Genomic DNA, 16,616 nt, shown 5'->3' with positions numbered 1-16,616 from the left:
GCACTGCCTGTCGGTTCCCTTTCCATGCCCTGACAGTAACCCATCCACCTTCTTTTACCTGCGCTGTGACTACTTCCCTGTAACTCCTTTCAATAAGCCTCCCGAATGATTTGAAGATTATCCAGCTCCAGCTCCAGTTCCCTAACACGGTTTTCAAGGAGCTGGAATTGGGTGCACTTCCCGCAGATGTAGTCAGCAGGGACACTAGTGTTGACCCTTACCTCCCACATTCTGCAGGAGGAACATTCAACTGCCCTAACCATCATTTGCACTATTCTAAATTCCTAACAAGACTACAGAAAACTCTTAACAACTTTCAAAGCCATCTTTAAAATTAATGCAATAAATATCACCATAACACAGCCATTTATGTCCAGAAACACCTTCTACTTGTTATTTTAAAAAGAAAGACACAGGTCCCTATTAAATCCTGTGAATATTAGAGCCCAAGCCAGTTATGATCTCAGCTGGTGATACTACTGGGGAGACAGAAATCTACTTGATAGATCATATTTTGTATTGTTTTAATTTAACAAGATGGTCTTTCCAAACTTGCAATGTCGCAGATTGGGATTGAACATTAAACCAGAAGTTTATTACATGAAAGAAGTAGGGGTAAAATAGAACATTCCTGAAGAAGGGCTTATGCCCGAAACGTCGATTCTCCTGTTCCTTGGATGCTGCCTGACCTGCTGCGCTTTTCCAGCAACACATTTTCAGCTCCAATCTCCAGCATCTGCAGTCCTCACTTTCTCCTCGTAAAATAGAACTAACCAAGTTATTTGCAAATAGCACAATTGGAAAGGTTTTGCCACATATGCTAAAAAGATGATTCTATTCCCAACATCATCACTTTACAGGACTCAAATAACAAAGAGAGTTCCCTTTTCCATCATCTATAAGGAGAAAGTGAGGACATCCAAAAGTTTGACTTAACTGTCTCTTTCATTTCTGAGTCTTGAGAGTGTGATACCCTATCCCTTGATTACTCACACAACTGAGCTTAGACTTTCTTAGCTTCAAATAATGAATTTGGATTTCTGACCAAATACTTCTGATCTGGTATTTTCAAACTTAAAATCCTTACTCTGAGATAACCTGTTTTCTAACTGTACCCACTAACTCCTTTGTACAAGAGAAACTGTTTTTGCAACTAACCACAACCAGGATATCCGAAAGCTGAAGTGTAAAGCTTGGTAATTCATAGATTTTTCCTGCAAGTCAAGAAAAAACTTAATTTCTGATTCTTCTACATCGAAAGCAAGCAGGTAGTTTTCGATATTTACTCTTTTTGATCATAAAACTCTCAACATAAATTCCCATGTCACTCTCTGAGCCGCTCTCACACATAGTTGTTTATAAGTTACAGTTCCAAAAAGACTGACAAGTTAATTATTAAACTGCCCTCATACACATAAACCAAAACCAACGTGCCACTAGTTCAAGACTCGTGCTCTAAATAAATGATATTATTGTGTGTAAGTCAAAGACTTTATATCACAATCCATCAAACAAAATTTAACGCTGTCAAGGTGAGCTTCTGATCACACATCTGAATTACCACAAAGGTGACAACAAAAGCATACGACATTTATGTAATGGCTTTAAATACTAAACTGTCCAAAAGTGCATCATAGGAGTATTAGAAAACAAAACATGATACGGAACTACATAAGTGGTAATTGGTCAGATGACTAAAAGATGAGGTAATTGATAGCTTTAAAGGAGGAAGGTGATGTAAAGAGGCAGAGAGGTGTGTGTGTGCATGTGTGTGTGCGTGTGTGTGTGTGCATGTGGGTGCGTGTGTGCATGTGTGTGCGTGTGTGTGTGCACGTGTGTGCGTGTGTGCGTGTGCATGTGCGTGTGTGTGTATTGCAGAACTTTAGCCTCTAGGCAACTGAAGACACTACCAGCAAGGGTGAAGTGGTTAAAATCAGGGATGCATGAGAGGCTGGAGTTATCATACGACCATAAGAGGAGTTAGGAGACAATTCCAAAGCCTTAATGAACACCTGCTCTATTAGCATCATCACACAAAAAGCTAATGCCCACTCATAACAAAATGGCACTCCATGATCAAAAATGCCATCAAGACCTTCCAATCAACAAGAATAGTTCCTGAGGGACATGATGGAAAGGGAATCTGCTCATGGGCAACAATGTTACACTGCACCTACTGGCTGACAATTGCTGTCCTCACTGTGGGAGAAGCTGCAAGGCGAAGGCAGGGCTTGTAGGCCACCATAGTTAGAACACCCATAGTTGACACTAACATCTCAACACCTATCTGCAAGGAAGAATCAACCTTGGAATGAGAGATTGCAGATGATAACCTGCTGGCTAAACTTTGATCACCTTTACAACATTTGTTATATGACCTAGTGTCAAATTTGGTGTCATAATAGTCTGTGAGACACCTTGGTTGTTTTATTATATTAATGGTCCTTTATAAAGGACTGTTATCATACTAATATGCTGTTTCATGTAGAATTGAAAAAGATCAAAAGGAAGCAGAAGCAATAATGAATAATTGGATTGCACTGAAGTCAGTGGGAATCAATAGGAACGGTCTCTTCTAGTTAAAGTGATTGCTGACACTTTGGAAGGCATTCATGGTTGTTAGAGGCCAGCAGATTACAGCTGCAGTTTCTTAAGGTAAAGTCCTTGACTCAATTAATTTTCACTTCCTGACCTCTAAAAACCTTGAGGGTCAAGTGGAGAGAATTTTCATCCTTGCCTCAGATAGATGCAGCTCCAACAAAAGCACAGTGCCATTCATGAAAAAAAATCTTTCCTGATTAATGCTCATGTACTGACCTTAATTCCACCCCCTCTACCAGCAGCACACTGTAACCCAAGTATGTTCGACATGAAGGATACATTGAAAGACAGGACAGTAAAATCTCAGAAACGTCATCTCTTTCAAGCCATAATAATTGTGCCAGACATACATCACTCTCCCTTCATTGTTGCTGAGTTATTAATTCTTATACGACCCTGGGAGTGCCATCACCACCACACTGACTGCACAGTTCAGTAAGACCATTTTCTTAGGGCAACTAGAATGGGCAGGAAATCAGTTTGTAAGAAATAATAGCGGGAATACATCATTTGGCCACTTGAGCATCCTCCACAGATGCTGCAGCCTTGTCCACCACACTATCAGAAGAGTGCTGAAGCTTTGGAGAGAGTGCAGCGAAGGTTCACCAGGATATTGCCTGGTCTCCAGGACATTGGATGTGAGGAAAGGTTAAAAAGACTAGGACTGTTTTCTCTGGAAAGACAGCGGCTGAGAGGAGACCTGATAGAGACCTACAAAATTATGAGAGGCATTGATAGGGGTGGATAACCAAAGGCTTTTTCCCAGGGTTGGAGTTCAATTACAAGGGGGCACAGTTCAAGGTGAGAGAGGGAAAAGATAAGGGCGATGTGCGAGGGAAGTTTTTTACACAGAGTGGTAGGGGTCTGGAACACACTACCAGGGGAGGTGGTGGAAGCAGGCACATTTACAATATTTAAGAGGTATCGGGATGGTTATGTGAATATGGAGGTAATAGAGGGATAGGGACCGAATAACGGCAGAAGGTTTGTTTTTTCAGTTCAGCTAGGGCATGATGATCGGCATAGGACTGGAGGGCCGAAGGGCCTGTTTTTGTGCTGTACTTCTCTTTTGTTCTTGTTCTTTGTTCTCTACCATTCAAAAAGATTGTGCCTAATCTGTCTGTGACCTGAACTCCACATTCCTGCATCTCCCCTCCACCCGTATCAAATAGGTCATAGAGTCATGGAGAATGAAAACAGACCCTTTGGTCCAACCAGTCCATCCCAAATTAAACTAGTCCCACTTACCTGTGCTTAACCCATATCCCTCCAAACGTTTCTTATTCATGTAATTATCCAAGTGCCTCTTAAACTTTGTCAATGACCCTGCCTCCCTTGTCCAGGGAAGAGAGTTCCAAAGACTCTCTGGGATAAGAAACTGTTATCATTTCAGTCTTAAATGGGAGTCTGCTTATTTTTTAAAACAATCACAGAGAATGCTGGAGAAACTCCGCAGGTCTGGCAGCATCTGAGGAGAGAGAAATGGAAGTTAACGCTTTGAGTCCAATATGACTCCTCTTCATACTCTCCTAAATAAGACCTGTACTGGACTCAACATATTAAATCTGCTTCTCTCCTGACAGATGCTGCCAGACCTGCCGAGTTTCTCCAGCACTCTCTGTGTTTGTTTCAGATTTCCAGCATCTGCAATGTTATACCTTTATCCCTTAATTTTTAATCTGTGTCTCCTAGTCCTAGATACTGTACATTCTGAAAACCAATAGACTAAAGAACAATACAGAACAGGAACAGGTCTTCGGTGCTCCAAGCCTGTGCCATCACATTTTGCACTTTCACACTAAAACTATCTTCACTTACAATATCCGTATCCCTCTATTTCCTTCCTATTCAATAAGAGGAACCACATGGAGCTTTCAACTTGAGACCACTATATCACTGTATTGTACCACCCTCGTTGTAAATCAGGACATCAAATAACCCATCCTCACCCCCTAGCCCCTACATCTATACTATGGTATAAGCAGTGTGTTGGATCATCTCATGCCTTCACTTGAGGCTGGAACAGTATACTAGCTGCAGGCTGAGATAGGCCCTGACATGCTGAGATAGTTCAATACATGCTGTTGAGGGTTAAAACAGAATCAGAGAGACAAAATAAAATGATGACGTTCATCTACCTTGTATTTAGTGTGTGTGATCTAGGGAGGGCAGTCAATGAACTAAATATTAAATTCGAATGGAGTTGGTGTCAGTGACTATGCTACTGTCTTCTTGTATTTTTAAATCAGTGCTTAGTTGTGATGTGATTCACCAACATGTTTTTACACTTAATCCGATATTATCCTCATTTGTTTCACTTCACTGACCAGCAAGGTCCAGATCATGAAGGGATGAGTCACTTTTTGCTCTGAACAATTTGGCACTGTGAGCTGTGATCTTTGCATGGCTTTTATTATTGAATTGAATCTGAAATCCACTGGTCTTGCAAGTAATAATTTAAATAACTCTTCCTTTAGAACAACTATTGTCTTTGATTTATGAGTTTGTTTGAAAAGGGTTATGTGAATTCAACATGAATGCCTTTGTTGATAAACAGAATCCATCAGTGTAATGGGAATTGATTTATTCTTCAGGCCAAGTAAACTGCTGACAGCTCCCTTCATAAATCCAGCCTTACAAAATAGGAGTGTCCAGGATTGATCAAATCCCTACAACATAGAAGCAGCTCATTCAGCCCATCGAGTCCACACTGAACCTCTGAAGAGCATCTTACCCAATCCCTGTAGCCCTATATTTCCCATGGCGAATACACCTAACCTGTACACCTTTCAGCTGTGGGAGGAAACCCACACAGACACAGGGAGGCTGTGTAAACTTCACATGGAAAGTTGTCTGAGGCTGGAACTGAATCGAGGTCCCTAATGCTGTGAGGTAGCAGTGCTGACCACAGAGCCACCGTGCTGAACTTCTCGTGCTGTTTCTCTCGTCAAATAGCTTGCCAACATTTATTGTCAACTTTCATGAGCGAGTGGTCAATGATCTGGATGGTCGTCCAGCAGCTGTACAATCATATCCTGCTGAAGAGTGAGAATGGAAGGAAAGGGGAGAAAACTGTATGAGTGATACAAACAGTGTACCTCCAATAATTGTGCCCTGGATTAGATTGATTGGTTCTTTTGATAAAGCGCCAATATCAATAATATTGAGCATGGGGAAGAGCAGTGCGGAGTTTGACTGCCTTTCCCATTCAGAGACAGAGAGATGCAGAGAACTATCCAATGATCAAACATAGCCAGTTTTGAGAAGATTTGTAACTCAGGTCGAGGTTCAGGATGTAGGCTTGCTCATTGAGCTGGAAGGTTCATTTCCATATGTTTCATCACCCAAGTAGGTAACATCTTCACTGGGCCTCCGGGCGAAGCACTGCTGATAATTCCTGCTTTCTATTTATATGTTTGGGTTTCTTTGGGTTGGTGATGTCATTTCCTGTGGTGACATCATTTCTCGGGGGTGGTAGATGGGGTCTAACTCAATGTGTTTGTTGATAGAGTTCTGGTTGGAATGCTATGCTTCTCGGAATTCTCGTGCGTGTCGCTGTTTGCCACAAAACGACATGACCCTCTTTCATTGGTATCCTTTACATATAGTTGAGGAAGGACACAACTTCGACTGGTACAACACATCCATCCTAAAACAAGCCAAACAGAGACATGCATGAGAATTCCTAGAAGTATGGCATTCCAACCAGAACTCTATCAACAAACACATCGAGTTAGACCCCATCTATTACCCCGAGAAAATGAACAGGAAATTAGATTACCACGGGAAATGACATCACCACAGGAAATGACGTCACCAACCCAAAGAAACCCAAACATATAAATATAAAGCAGGAATTATCAGCAGTGCTTCATCCAGAGGCCCACTGAGGATGTTACCTAGTATGGTGACAAAATGTCTGGAAATGAATCTTTCAGCTCAGCAGGCAAACCTACATCCAGAATGATCTACCATTTATTAAAAGAACTGCAATTATTGATGATCTGAAGCAAAAACAAAAGTCGCTGGAGAAAGTAAGTAGGTTTAGCAGCATCTGTTGAGAGAAAGCAGAGCTAATATTTTGAGTCTGGTAACCCCTCGTCAGATCTGAGTTCAGACCTGCTGAGTTTCTCCAGCAATTTCAGTTTTTATTTCAGCCCTTCATGGCTTGTGCAATGAGCCTGCCTTTTGTAATGTGTGTCCTACGATCTTATACTCCACAGCCCCCTGATGAAGGAGCGGCGCTCTGAAAGCTAGTGCTTCCAAATAAACCTGTTGGACCATAACCTGGTATTATATGATTTTTAATTTTGGAATATAGTGCCATTGGAGGCTAATGGTCATAGGATCCTGTGATAAATACAGATGAACAATATAAGCTGCAAGGCTGCACAGCAATCTGAAAGTCCTCATGCAGGCTGTGCCTAAGTCAGCTCTTTAAGTTACCACATGTGTGCAAAATAATTTAAAAGGACCACACACTTAAGATGTTTAATCCACCCTTCCTCAAAGACCAGTCCAAAGATAAAGATCTGCAGTTTACCTCAAGAGCCTCAACTGAGTCTTGAATGGATGCAAGATTTTTGCTTTCATCACCCCACTCAGAAGCGTGCTGCAAGTATTGCTTAACTGCACGGTGATGATGGCCTAGTCATTAATCCAGAGACTGAGGTAGTGTTCTGGAGAACCAGATTTGAATGACGCCATGGCAGATGGTGGCATTGGAATTCAATAAAAATCAGGTTTTAAGAGTCGAACAATGACCATGAATCCGTTGTCATTTGTCAGGAAAAACCCATCTGGTCCACTAATGTGCCTTTGGATTAGATTCCCTACAGTGTGGTAACAGGCCCTTCGGCCCAACAAGTCCACACTGACCCACCAAAGAGCAACCCACCCAGACCCATCTCCCTCTGACTAATGCACCTAACACTATGGGCAATTTTGCATGGCTAATTCACCAGACCTGCACATCTTTGGACTGTGGTAGGAAACCAGAGCAAACCCATGCAGACACAGGGAGAATGTGCAAACTCCACACAGACAGTCACCCGAGGCTGGAATTGAACCTAGGTCCCTGGTGCTGTGAGGCTGCAGTGCTAACTACTGAGCCACCGTGCCGCACAAAGGAAGGAAGCTGTCATCTTTACTTGGTCTGGCCTACATGTGACTCCAGACAATGTGACTGACTCTTAACCGCCCTCTGGGCAATTATGGATGGACAACAAATGCCGGCCGAGCCAACAATGCTCCCATCCTGTGAATGAATGAAACAAACTTACCTGACATCAATCCTAAATCAGCCTTTCCTCAGTTTGAGCCTGCACTGACCACCTTGTTTGCTGTCTCAGATTATTTACAAGTTATATCCTGGAATTATGGGATTTGAACAGTCTAGTCGAAGAACGCGAGCAGATTTGTCAAACATGATTAACCTGTCACAAAACCATATTGATTCAGTTTGATTGAAGCTTTTCTAAGTGTCCAGCCTATTTCTTCCTAAAGAATGGACTCAAGCATTTTCACAACAACAGATGGTAGACCAACTGGCCTATAGTTTCCTGGTTTACGCATCCCTCCCATCTTGAATAGAGGCATCACATTTCCAGTCCACTGGAACCCTCTGGAATTTACCAGCACAGTGCAGCACTGGTAAAATAGAAGATGTATGTTAAGAAGTGTGATTTCCTTAAAAGGGATCTGGTGATGAAGCTCAGCAACATGACAACTGTAGATCTCACCTGTCTCTACCTCACCATTTCTAGCTTTATAGTGAGTGTGAAGTTTATGCTGTGCCCCAAATACTGAAATTAAATTGTGTAAATTTGGAATCCCCAGTCACTGTTGAGCTAGCTCATCAGAGCTGGTGACAATTGGGTGACAACTTCAATGATATAACCCTGGATTTTCATAGTTTCCCATTCATACTTGATATTGAGGTGAAGACAGGACCAGACGCATCTCTGATATCTGTTGACACTCAGAGGTGAGACTCATGCTTGCTCATGGGTGGACAGTAATGAAGGTGAATGAAGTGTCAGAATGTCACCAACATCTGTGGATTTATATCAATAAAGGAGGGATGGGAGGAGATTAGAGTGTAAAAGAACAAACCTTGTATAGATCAAGACATAACATCAGAATTTGAATTAGAATTTCGCGAGCTCTTCAGATTCAAATGAACTTTCTTCTTTCTGTTTTTCAGGTGGTGAGTTTTGCAAGTCTCAAGTATGATACCTCTTACACTTGGATGGTGTTGTGTTTCCTATGGTGCTCCATAGTGCAGTCTATTCTCCTGCCGTTATTCCTTTGGGCTTGTGACCGCTACAGGGCTGATGTGAAAAGTGTATGGGAAAAATGTGTAGCTATTATGTCCAATGATGAAACAGATGACGGTAATGGTCTTTCTTGATTGAATTCTGTAGAGTTAATACCAATTAGTGCCTTGAATTTAGCTTGTAAATTCTGTCCATTTAAAGTAATTGTCCTAAGTTTATATGAGGTAACCCAACTGGTAGACTGCAGTGCTGCTATGTACAGCCTGTACACTGTCCACTGTTTAATAAAGGGCCCAGTCTGTACAAAGTCCCTTTGTACCTATGGCATATGGTCCTATCTCTGTTGTTTCTGTACATAGGACATGGTGCAGCCTCCCACAACACTGAACAAAGACAAAAACACAATAGTCAGAATCTTGTAGAGTTCTGAGTGATGTGGACTATAGTTAAGCTTTGTGACAAAATCAGATGAAAAGTTCAGTGAAGCTGATTTGATGATGAAAGCATCTTGCTCCATCTTCTATGCATTTCACAAATGGCATGGTGTGTAAGGAATGAGACAGTAACTAATTAAGGAGGATTATTGTTCATTAAATGCCTCTTTGACACTTAATTAACTAATCCATTAAATACACCATTTTACTATCTTATCAAAGCAAACTAGCTCTGGAGAAACCTCAACATGGCCAGCAGAGCTGGTGTCTTGCAGATTCAACTTGCTGCTTGCTCTGAATGACCTCCATGTTGGACAATGGGAAAGAACATCTCAGGGCACATGCCATGGGCACCATCCACACGCATCCCATTGACATGGGCCAGTCTCTAAGAAATCTCATGGCACATCTCCGATTCACTTACAGATCACTTCTGCTCTTCACACTGCACTTGGGCTGCACTGGTAATTATCAGTGTAACACTGCAGCAAGGACACACAACCAGCTTGTGGACTGGATGGGGCTGAATTTCCGGGCTCTTCACTCACTGTCATAGCATGCACTCAATCTGAGCTGACCTGGATGCTCTTCGCATCCCTGCCTTGCATTGTCTTGCATTGATTATTTGCACTTTGCCCCCTCAGCCAGAGATACCAGGCTCAGATTACTGCTGTCTTGCTGTGCTGTTTAGGGCAGACACAAAGGAAGGAAGCTTGTTATGATGGTCAGTCAAAGAAGGGGGAATAGCCTTTGCTCAGGGAGTCCTGGCACTGTGAGACTAGGCCAGCCTCTGGTTAGAGTCCAGAGGCTTGGACATGGTCAGTCAGCCACTCAGAGTGGTCAGAGTTGGGATTTTGCCTTTATAAGGGGTGAAAAGCCAAACGTCTGGCATTCCACCACTTGTCTGCATCCAAGAGACTGTTTCCCTCCGGCCACCCTCCCATCCCGGGAGTGTGAGGGAGGCAGGCAAGTGGGTGGTACAGCTCTTAATGTTGTTGCAGGGTGGGGAAGTGTCCTTAGCCAGTGAAAGGGCAGCAAAGAACATCAGGGTCAGTGCCGTTGGGGTTTGGGGGGATCACAGAAAGTGAGGGAAGGTGTTCCAGACAATAATGAGAATGGTAGATGGGATGTAGTGGGAACTGGGTACAATGTCAAGGATGGAGTGAGTGTGACACATCAGGGAGAAGAAAGTGGCACTTATGCTGACAGGGTGGACAAGGTCATTGACCTTCTTCCTATAGTGGTTGTGCATTCCTCCAGCCAGCAGGTTCTGCCCTGACCCAACAGGCAGCCTCAGATTAGGCTGGGCATGGTGTGGTGTGGTGTTCCCCACCTTTGGACCTGGGAGACAAGGAAGTCACACCCCTGAGCCACTCTGTCCAGCAACACCTCTCGGTCCCTGCCCACAAAGCATGGCTCTAAATGCCCTTTGTCTGCCACATTCAGGAACCATGCAGAACAGCTCTTAGCTGATAGTCCAGGTGCACAAAGAACTTTTAAAGGTGGCACTAGTGCAAAGGATGCTGGTGATTTCCAGCACTGCTGAGTGGTTAGTTACTCTGGGAACAGCATGTGGTAAGGTGGGTCCAAATCAGATGTTAGCAACATAATAGGGGCAACGTAAGTGGTAAATGAGGCGAGTTTGATAAGATACAGCGAGTAAGCTCACTATACCTCCTGATGGAAATCCCTCCAAAACCTCAACGCATCTCAGATTTAGCCAAAGAAATATGAGATTCAGCCCATTGCAAGGTTGAAATGTTTTTTGTTGTTTTCGTTGGTGAACCCCTAATAAAGTGAACTCATTAATAGCTGCTTGTAGCTAAACTGGTATCAGCTTTACAGTGTGACACCCAGCAAAAGACTTGCATTTATATAGTGCCTTTCAAAATCAAAGGAAGTCTTAAAGCACTTTGCAGCCAATTAAGTATTTTCAAAATGAAATCACTTGTAATCTAGAGCAACCAATTTGCACACAGCAAGCTCTCACAATCAGCAACATGATAATGACAACATAATCTGATTTTGTGATGTTGATTGAGGGATAAATATTGGCCAGGCCACTGGATGTAAACTCCACCCTACCTGTTTTTCTGAATAGTGCCAAGAGAGCAATGTACAGTATTGATATGGGAGTGCTTTGATTTAACATCTGCAAGACGGCACCTCTGATATCGCAGCTACCCCTCTGCTCTGCATCAAAGTATCAGCTTTGATTTTTGTGCTCAATTCTTTGGAGTGGGTCTTGAACCCAGGACCTTCTGTTGATGATCCCTTCTGGGATTTGCTCCAGTATGTAAGGCCTGCTGTTTAGATATGGCCCAGTGCATGGAGATGCCATATTTTGCTCATAGTTCAGGGTGTTCAATATCCCAAAGGAAACATGACCATAGTCAAGCAATAGTACTATGCTTTGCACAGTCTAGCCCTTAGTATGTCCACGCATTAATATCTCCAAATGAATTTCATTGCTAATTCAGCAAATTACCTCCCAAGTGGAATGTACTATTACGCACTCTTTTAGTGCAAACATTTAATTTGAAATTACTTTCTGATTTAATTTCAGGCTTCATTAGCAGTGCCTTTTAGAGAAGATGTGTTGCAAATGTAGCTTTAGACAATTTTGAATCACAAATGACTCATAAGATGAATTTCTTTGTTTTAGGAAACAGTCAGGATGGAGCAATTCACTCGGAATCTTTCTTTGAAAGACCCTATGAATATAACTGCACCACTGAAATCCTGACAGTAGATCGCATTGCCAAGTATGACTTCTCAGCTCTGGAAAGGGGAGTGCCCCAGGTGTACCCAATGAGAGAGATGCAAGAGGATAAGATGCAATATTTACAGGTATTTGTCTAAACCTGGATTCCAGAGATTAGAATTCGTTGTGTTATTAAAACATACTTTTACTCCAAGCTATTGAGTCAAATAAATCATTTGCCTTCAGAATTCTCCTCATTCTGCTTGCTGGCTGTAGTCATTCGCCTCTTTATGAGTCATAGAGGTTAGGATTTTGATCCCTGTTGTTCTGTAAGTCTCTTCTGTTTCCCTAACATCACCCCACTCCGATGTGTGCTCCACTGTCCCTCGCCTTCACTCTAGGCCCTGACACATGCCCTTCAATGGATGATAAATGTTGTGGGCCTTTCTGCAAGTGTAGGTTTAGACTGTGAGTTGGCAGGTTCATTGGTCATGCCTTTGGGTAAAGGTAGAAGTTGTGGTGAAGGTTGACCTTGTCCGCCCACACCTGTTCTAGTGTAGGCCACCATTGGATGGTGAGGTGGTGGAGGAATCTCTCCACTGAAATCTCTTAGCACTCTCAATGACATCCCAGTCTGAGACTCAATCAATGTGAATAGAGTATGAAACTATCATGCTAATGGCCGACAGAGACTAACCAACACTGAGAAGCACAAGTATTTATGATTGATTGGGGAATCATGACTCTCTTAGGCCTTTGAATTAGCTTGTGTTTTACTGAAATGTAATCTCACAACAGTCATTCAAAAACCTCCACATTGTAATTTAACTACAGGCTAGTCAAAGATTTACTTCATTCTTCAGAATATTTTCTGTTAGTATTCTGCAATTTATCATATCCTACATATTATTATAGTCATGCTTATGTATAAAATTCTACTGAAAAATATGACTAATCTATTTGAATGGGAATACAACAGGGAAATATAATGCGTGAGGGAATAGTCTATGTTGATTTATTGCACAGATCTTCAGGTGTAGGCACTCAAATTGAATGAGATTCAGCAAAGGAGACACCGTACAAAAAAATTAAAGGGAAAGTTGAGGGTTGCTGTCTCAGACGGTATGAAAGGAGTAGGAATTGATTTTTCCTGCTGGCACTTCTTTCCTGTAATTTTGAAGTTTAATCTTTATTTAAAGAACAATGATTCTTGCCATCAGTGGTGAGCAATCTATCTTTTAACAATCTCATTAAATGTTGGGAATCAACTATTTATGGCCTGAGCAGGAACTTATTTCAGTGATTTGAATTTTGGACTTGGGGAGAAGGTACTGATTTTCACTTTTTAATAAAGTTGAGGTCATGCAGTATTTTTAGAAGTGGGATTTTAATATTGAAGTGTACAACAAATATCGATTCTATTTGTTATTGATCCTCACAGTGAGAAGTTAAAGTAAAAGCAATATTGTTACTCAGAGGCCCTTCCATTGACATTTCTAAGTTGGGCAAGTTTCATCATTTTGAAAACTTGAGACATTTTCAAAATGGTAGCCATAAATTCAACCTCCTGGAATGATGTGCTGTGGGTTAAACGTTTTATTAAGAGCAAACATGTTTTATCTCTTGAATCTTTAATCAAATACAAAGTAAACTAAAGATGCAGTCTTCTTCTCTGATGGCTAGAAAATTAAAATCAATCTGAGCCCTGTGTTCCAGCTTCACCATCCTGAATTGGCTGTTGTGGTACTGGTTTATTTGCTGACACCCTTCATCAAAGTCCATGAGCAGACACAGCCTCAATATCTTCTCTGATGAGTAATGGAACTCCCCTAACAATTTCTTCCTTCTTTACAAGCATTTCTCCCATCACCACAACCACCTCTTATTTCTTAAAAGAATTCACTTCCTACACAGGTTTGAATACTCCTCTGTAGCCTTCAGTTTTTATTCTTTACCATAACCCCATAATAATTGCTCCATGGATCCTCCATCCTCCAGGTGCTTTGTCTGACATGGTCTTCCTTATGCCTGCATCTTCATTTGTTGAAATCAAGATTCATTACACAATCTGTTTCTCTAATTCATTTTTCCTCAGAATCTCAAACTGTGGAACATTACTTCCATTTCTCTCATAAGCTATGGACTTCCAACATTTATGGCAACTAGCTATTTCTTGATTTCGCTTGTTTTGCCTTCTATTCTTTTCAGCCTTTTTCTGACGACCTGCGATTGGCCATTCACTGCGTTTTCTTGGTTAAGGAGCTGTTCATTCATAAACGCCATCAAACTAAAGTATAGAGACCTGGCACTCTTTGGAGTGTAATCTTTGTGACTTAATCCATTGCCCATCAGACCTGATAGGTAGGCCTCACTCCTGCCATTTTGGTGGTCATTTCACGCGGGGCTTCACCAATTTTTCTTTGCTCTCAGGGTTATAGCTGGAACCTTCTAGGTCTGCGAAGGTCACTGTCACCATAACAATCAGGGGGATATTGGCTATAATATTTTGGAATTGTTTTCTCGTTGAGCTGGCTTCTCCAATTGTATTTAGTTGCAGAAAAGATTAAAAATATGCTTTTATACTGTTTTTACAGATGTTAAGACAAACAGGAATTTCAAAACTGCCAGCAAAATGAATTCCCCAGTGGGCCAATGAGATACTCCCACTGTGCCTGGACGTGTCGTTTGGCACATTTTCATGGAGCTATGCCAAATCCGCTGGGTGCTCCCTGACTCAGTTCCCACCTAGGATTATCAGTTTTTTTGGAAAATTGGAATTGCAGCAAACATTTTTGGACAAGATTGACCTCATTATTCTCCTTAAAATGTCCTTAGCTGCCTTATGTCATTAATGGATTGCCACATGATGGGAAGCAGCTTAGTACCATGTAAAGGACGACCGAACGCCCAGGAGTGTTGCTTTGGTACAATTCCAGGAGGCTGATTTTGTTATAGGTCTTTTCATGCCTGGGAGTGGTGCTATAAATGCATTTTCTTTCCTTCTTGCTATTGAGAAGCTGAGGCCTAGAGTGTAGGATTCCATCAAGATTGAAAAGAAGAGGAAAGAAGTCATGATAAATTAGGAAGTAGTCATTAGGTGATGCTAAGGTTGGGTTTTAAAGGCCAGAAGATTATGAGGAAGGGAAGACTGAAGGAGGTAAGGAGTTCCACAGCTTTAACCTGCTGACTATCCAACTTTCCATCTGGGCCCCCCGTCTTAGCTGCTGTTGTGAAATGGTTCCCACTCCTCAGGTACTGGTCTCCTCCCCTTTCAGATCTGACATCTTCTCCCCACTCCTCAAAGAGCCCTCTCTTGACCTGATGCCCCCTGCATCAACCAACCCCATCTCCATCCTGAAACAAACGCTCATCGAGGCACACCGACTAACAAAATGAAGACACTACCTGAGCAGCTCATAGTACACGTGAACATTACAGCAGTCAACAGATAAACCAAGAGCACTTGGTTGAGTCAAGAAGATCTGGACCGTATAGACACATTTGCTTTACTGAGCTTCCTGCCCCTCAGCCTGTGTGTTGATGAAGAGTTGGAATATATTACAGTCTATCTTCTTATTTTCTCTTGAGTGGTTTCGTTCGCAAGATAATCTGTACTTTAAGGTCAAATATTTTATCACAAGTGGCCAGCACCCATACAAAGATTATTTACAAGAATCACTAGTCTCAATGTCATATCATTTGTTAAAAACAGTTATTATATATCCTCTGTGAACATTAGCATTCTGTGGGAAAGAAGGCATTGTTGGTTCTGACAGCTCTCTCTCAGCTGGTTTACTTCAACTTCACCCTGCTGTATATTATAATTATTGTTTGCGTATCTCTTCCATGTTGACAGCATTATGCCCGGTGATTCTGTTGTGCTGATTTATTTTGAGTAATGGATTGCATTGTTCTGCAGACACTGCAATAAACAGGCATGTTTCACAGGGAAGATGCTGATTGGCCACTAATTTGAGCCTGAGTGGAGCTTCGAAATCTATATTCTCTCCATCACAGTGACAGTCTAATTCCACCATCCTAACATCATCCATCTCCACTACTGGATCGGCTGATATGTTGTTAACTCTGGGTAGAACTTTATGGCACCTCAGTGAGACTGGGGAGGGGGTGTGCACCAGAGAACGCCTCGAAGATTCCTCAGGTGCTCTACCTGCCGATCTCTGGCTTGTCCTTCAGTTTCACCAGAGTTGAGCAAAGCCTGGGGAAGCACCACACCACCCTCCCACCAACTGAGGACATTGAGTGATCAATTAAATGTCTATTTCCTGTCTTAGGTTTGAGGCTGGCAGGAAGAGTGTCAGGGACAATGCCAGGCAGGACATGGGTCTTAGGTCTGAAGGAGGAGAACAAGCCTCTTTTCTACATTGGCTTCCCTCTCCACCTCATGCAAGGTGTGACCACTGCTCGAGAGCTCGTTACCTTGGCCTCAACATCAAGACATCCAACCTCTCTCCCACACCCCTGACCCCTCTCCCAATTACCCTGACCTCTCTCACAACTCCCCGACCCATCTCCCCACCCCTCGACTACTCTCCCTACCCAGACCCATTTCCTAACCACGCCGAACCCTCTCCCCAC

General features: G+C 42.3%; 1 protein-coding gene across 5 annotated transcripts in view; it reads left to right on the top strand.

Moving 5' to 3' along the window:
* Window positions 1–16,616, top strand: part of LOC122540395 (probable G-protein coupled receptor 153) — a 98,000-nt gene that overhangs the window by 70,756 nt on the left and 10,628 nt on the right. For all 5 annotated transcript variants that reach the window (XM_043676075.1, XM_043676076.1, XM_043676074.1 and 2 more), the window contains exons 5-6: window positions 8,807–8,996; window positions 11,979–12,163. In XM_043676075.1, coding sequence (XP_043532010.1) covers window positions 8,807–8,996; window positions 11,979–12,163 — 375 coding nt within the window. The remainder of the gene's footprint in view (window positions 1–8,806; window positions 8,997–11,978; window positions 12,164–16,616) is intronic.

The sequence above is a fragment of the Chiloscyllium plagiosum genome, chromosome 34, assembly GCF_004010195.1.
Source record: "Chiloscyllium plagiosum isolate BGI_BamShark_2017 chromosome 34, ASM401019v2, whole genome shotgun sequence".
NCBI classification, from domain to species: Eukaryota; Metazoa; Chordata; class Chondrichthyes; order Orectolobiformes; family Hemiscylliidae; genus Chiloscyllium; species Chiloscyllium plagiosum.
Note: the sequence above shows the minus strand (reverse complement) of the source record. Positions and strands in the feature narration are given on the sequence as shown.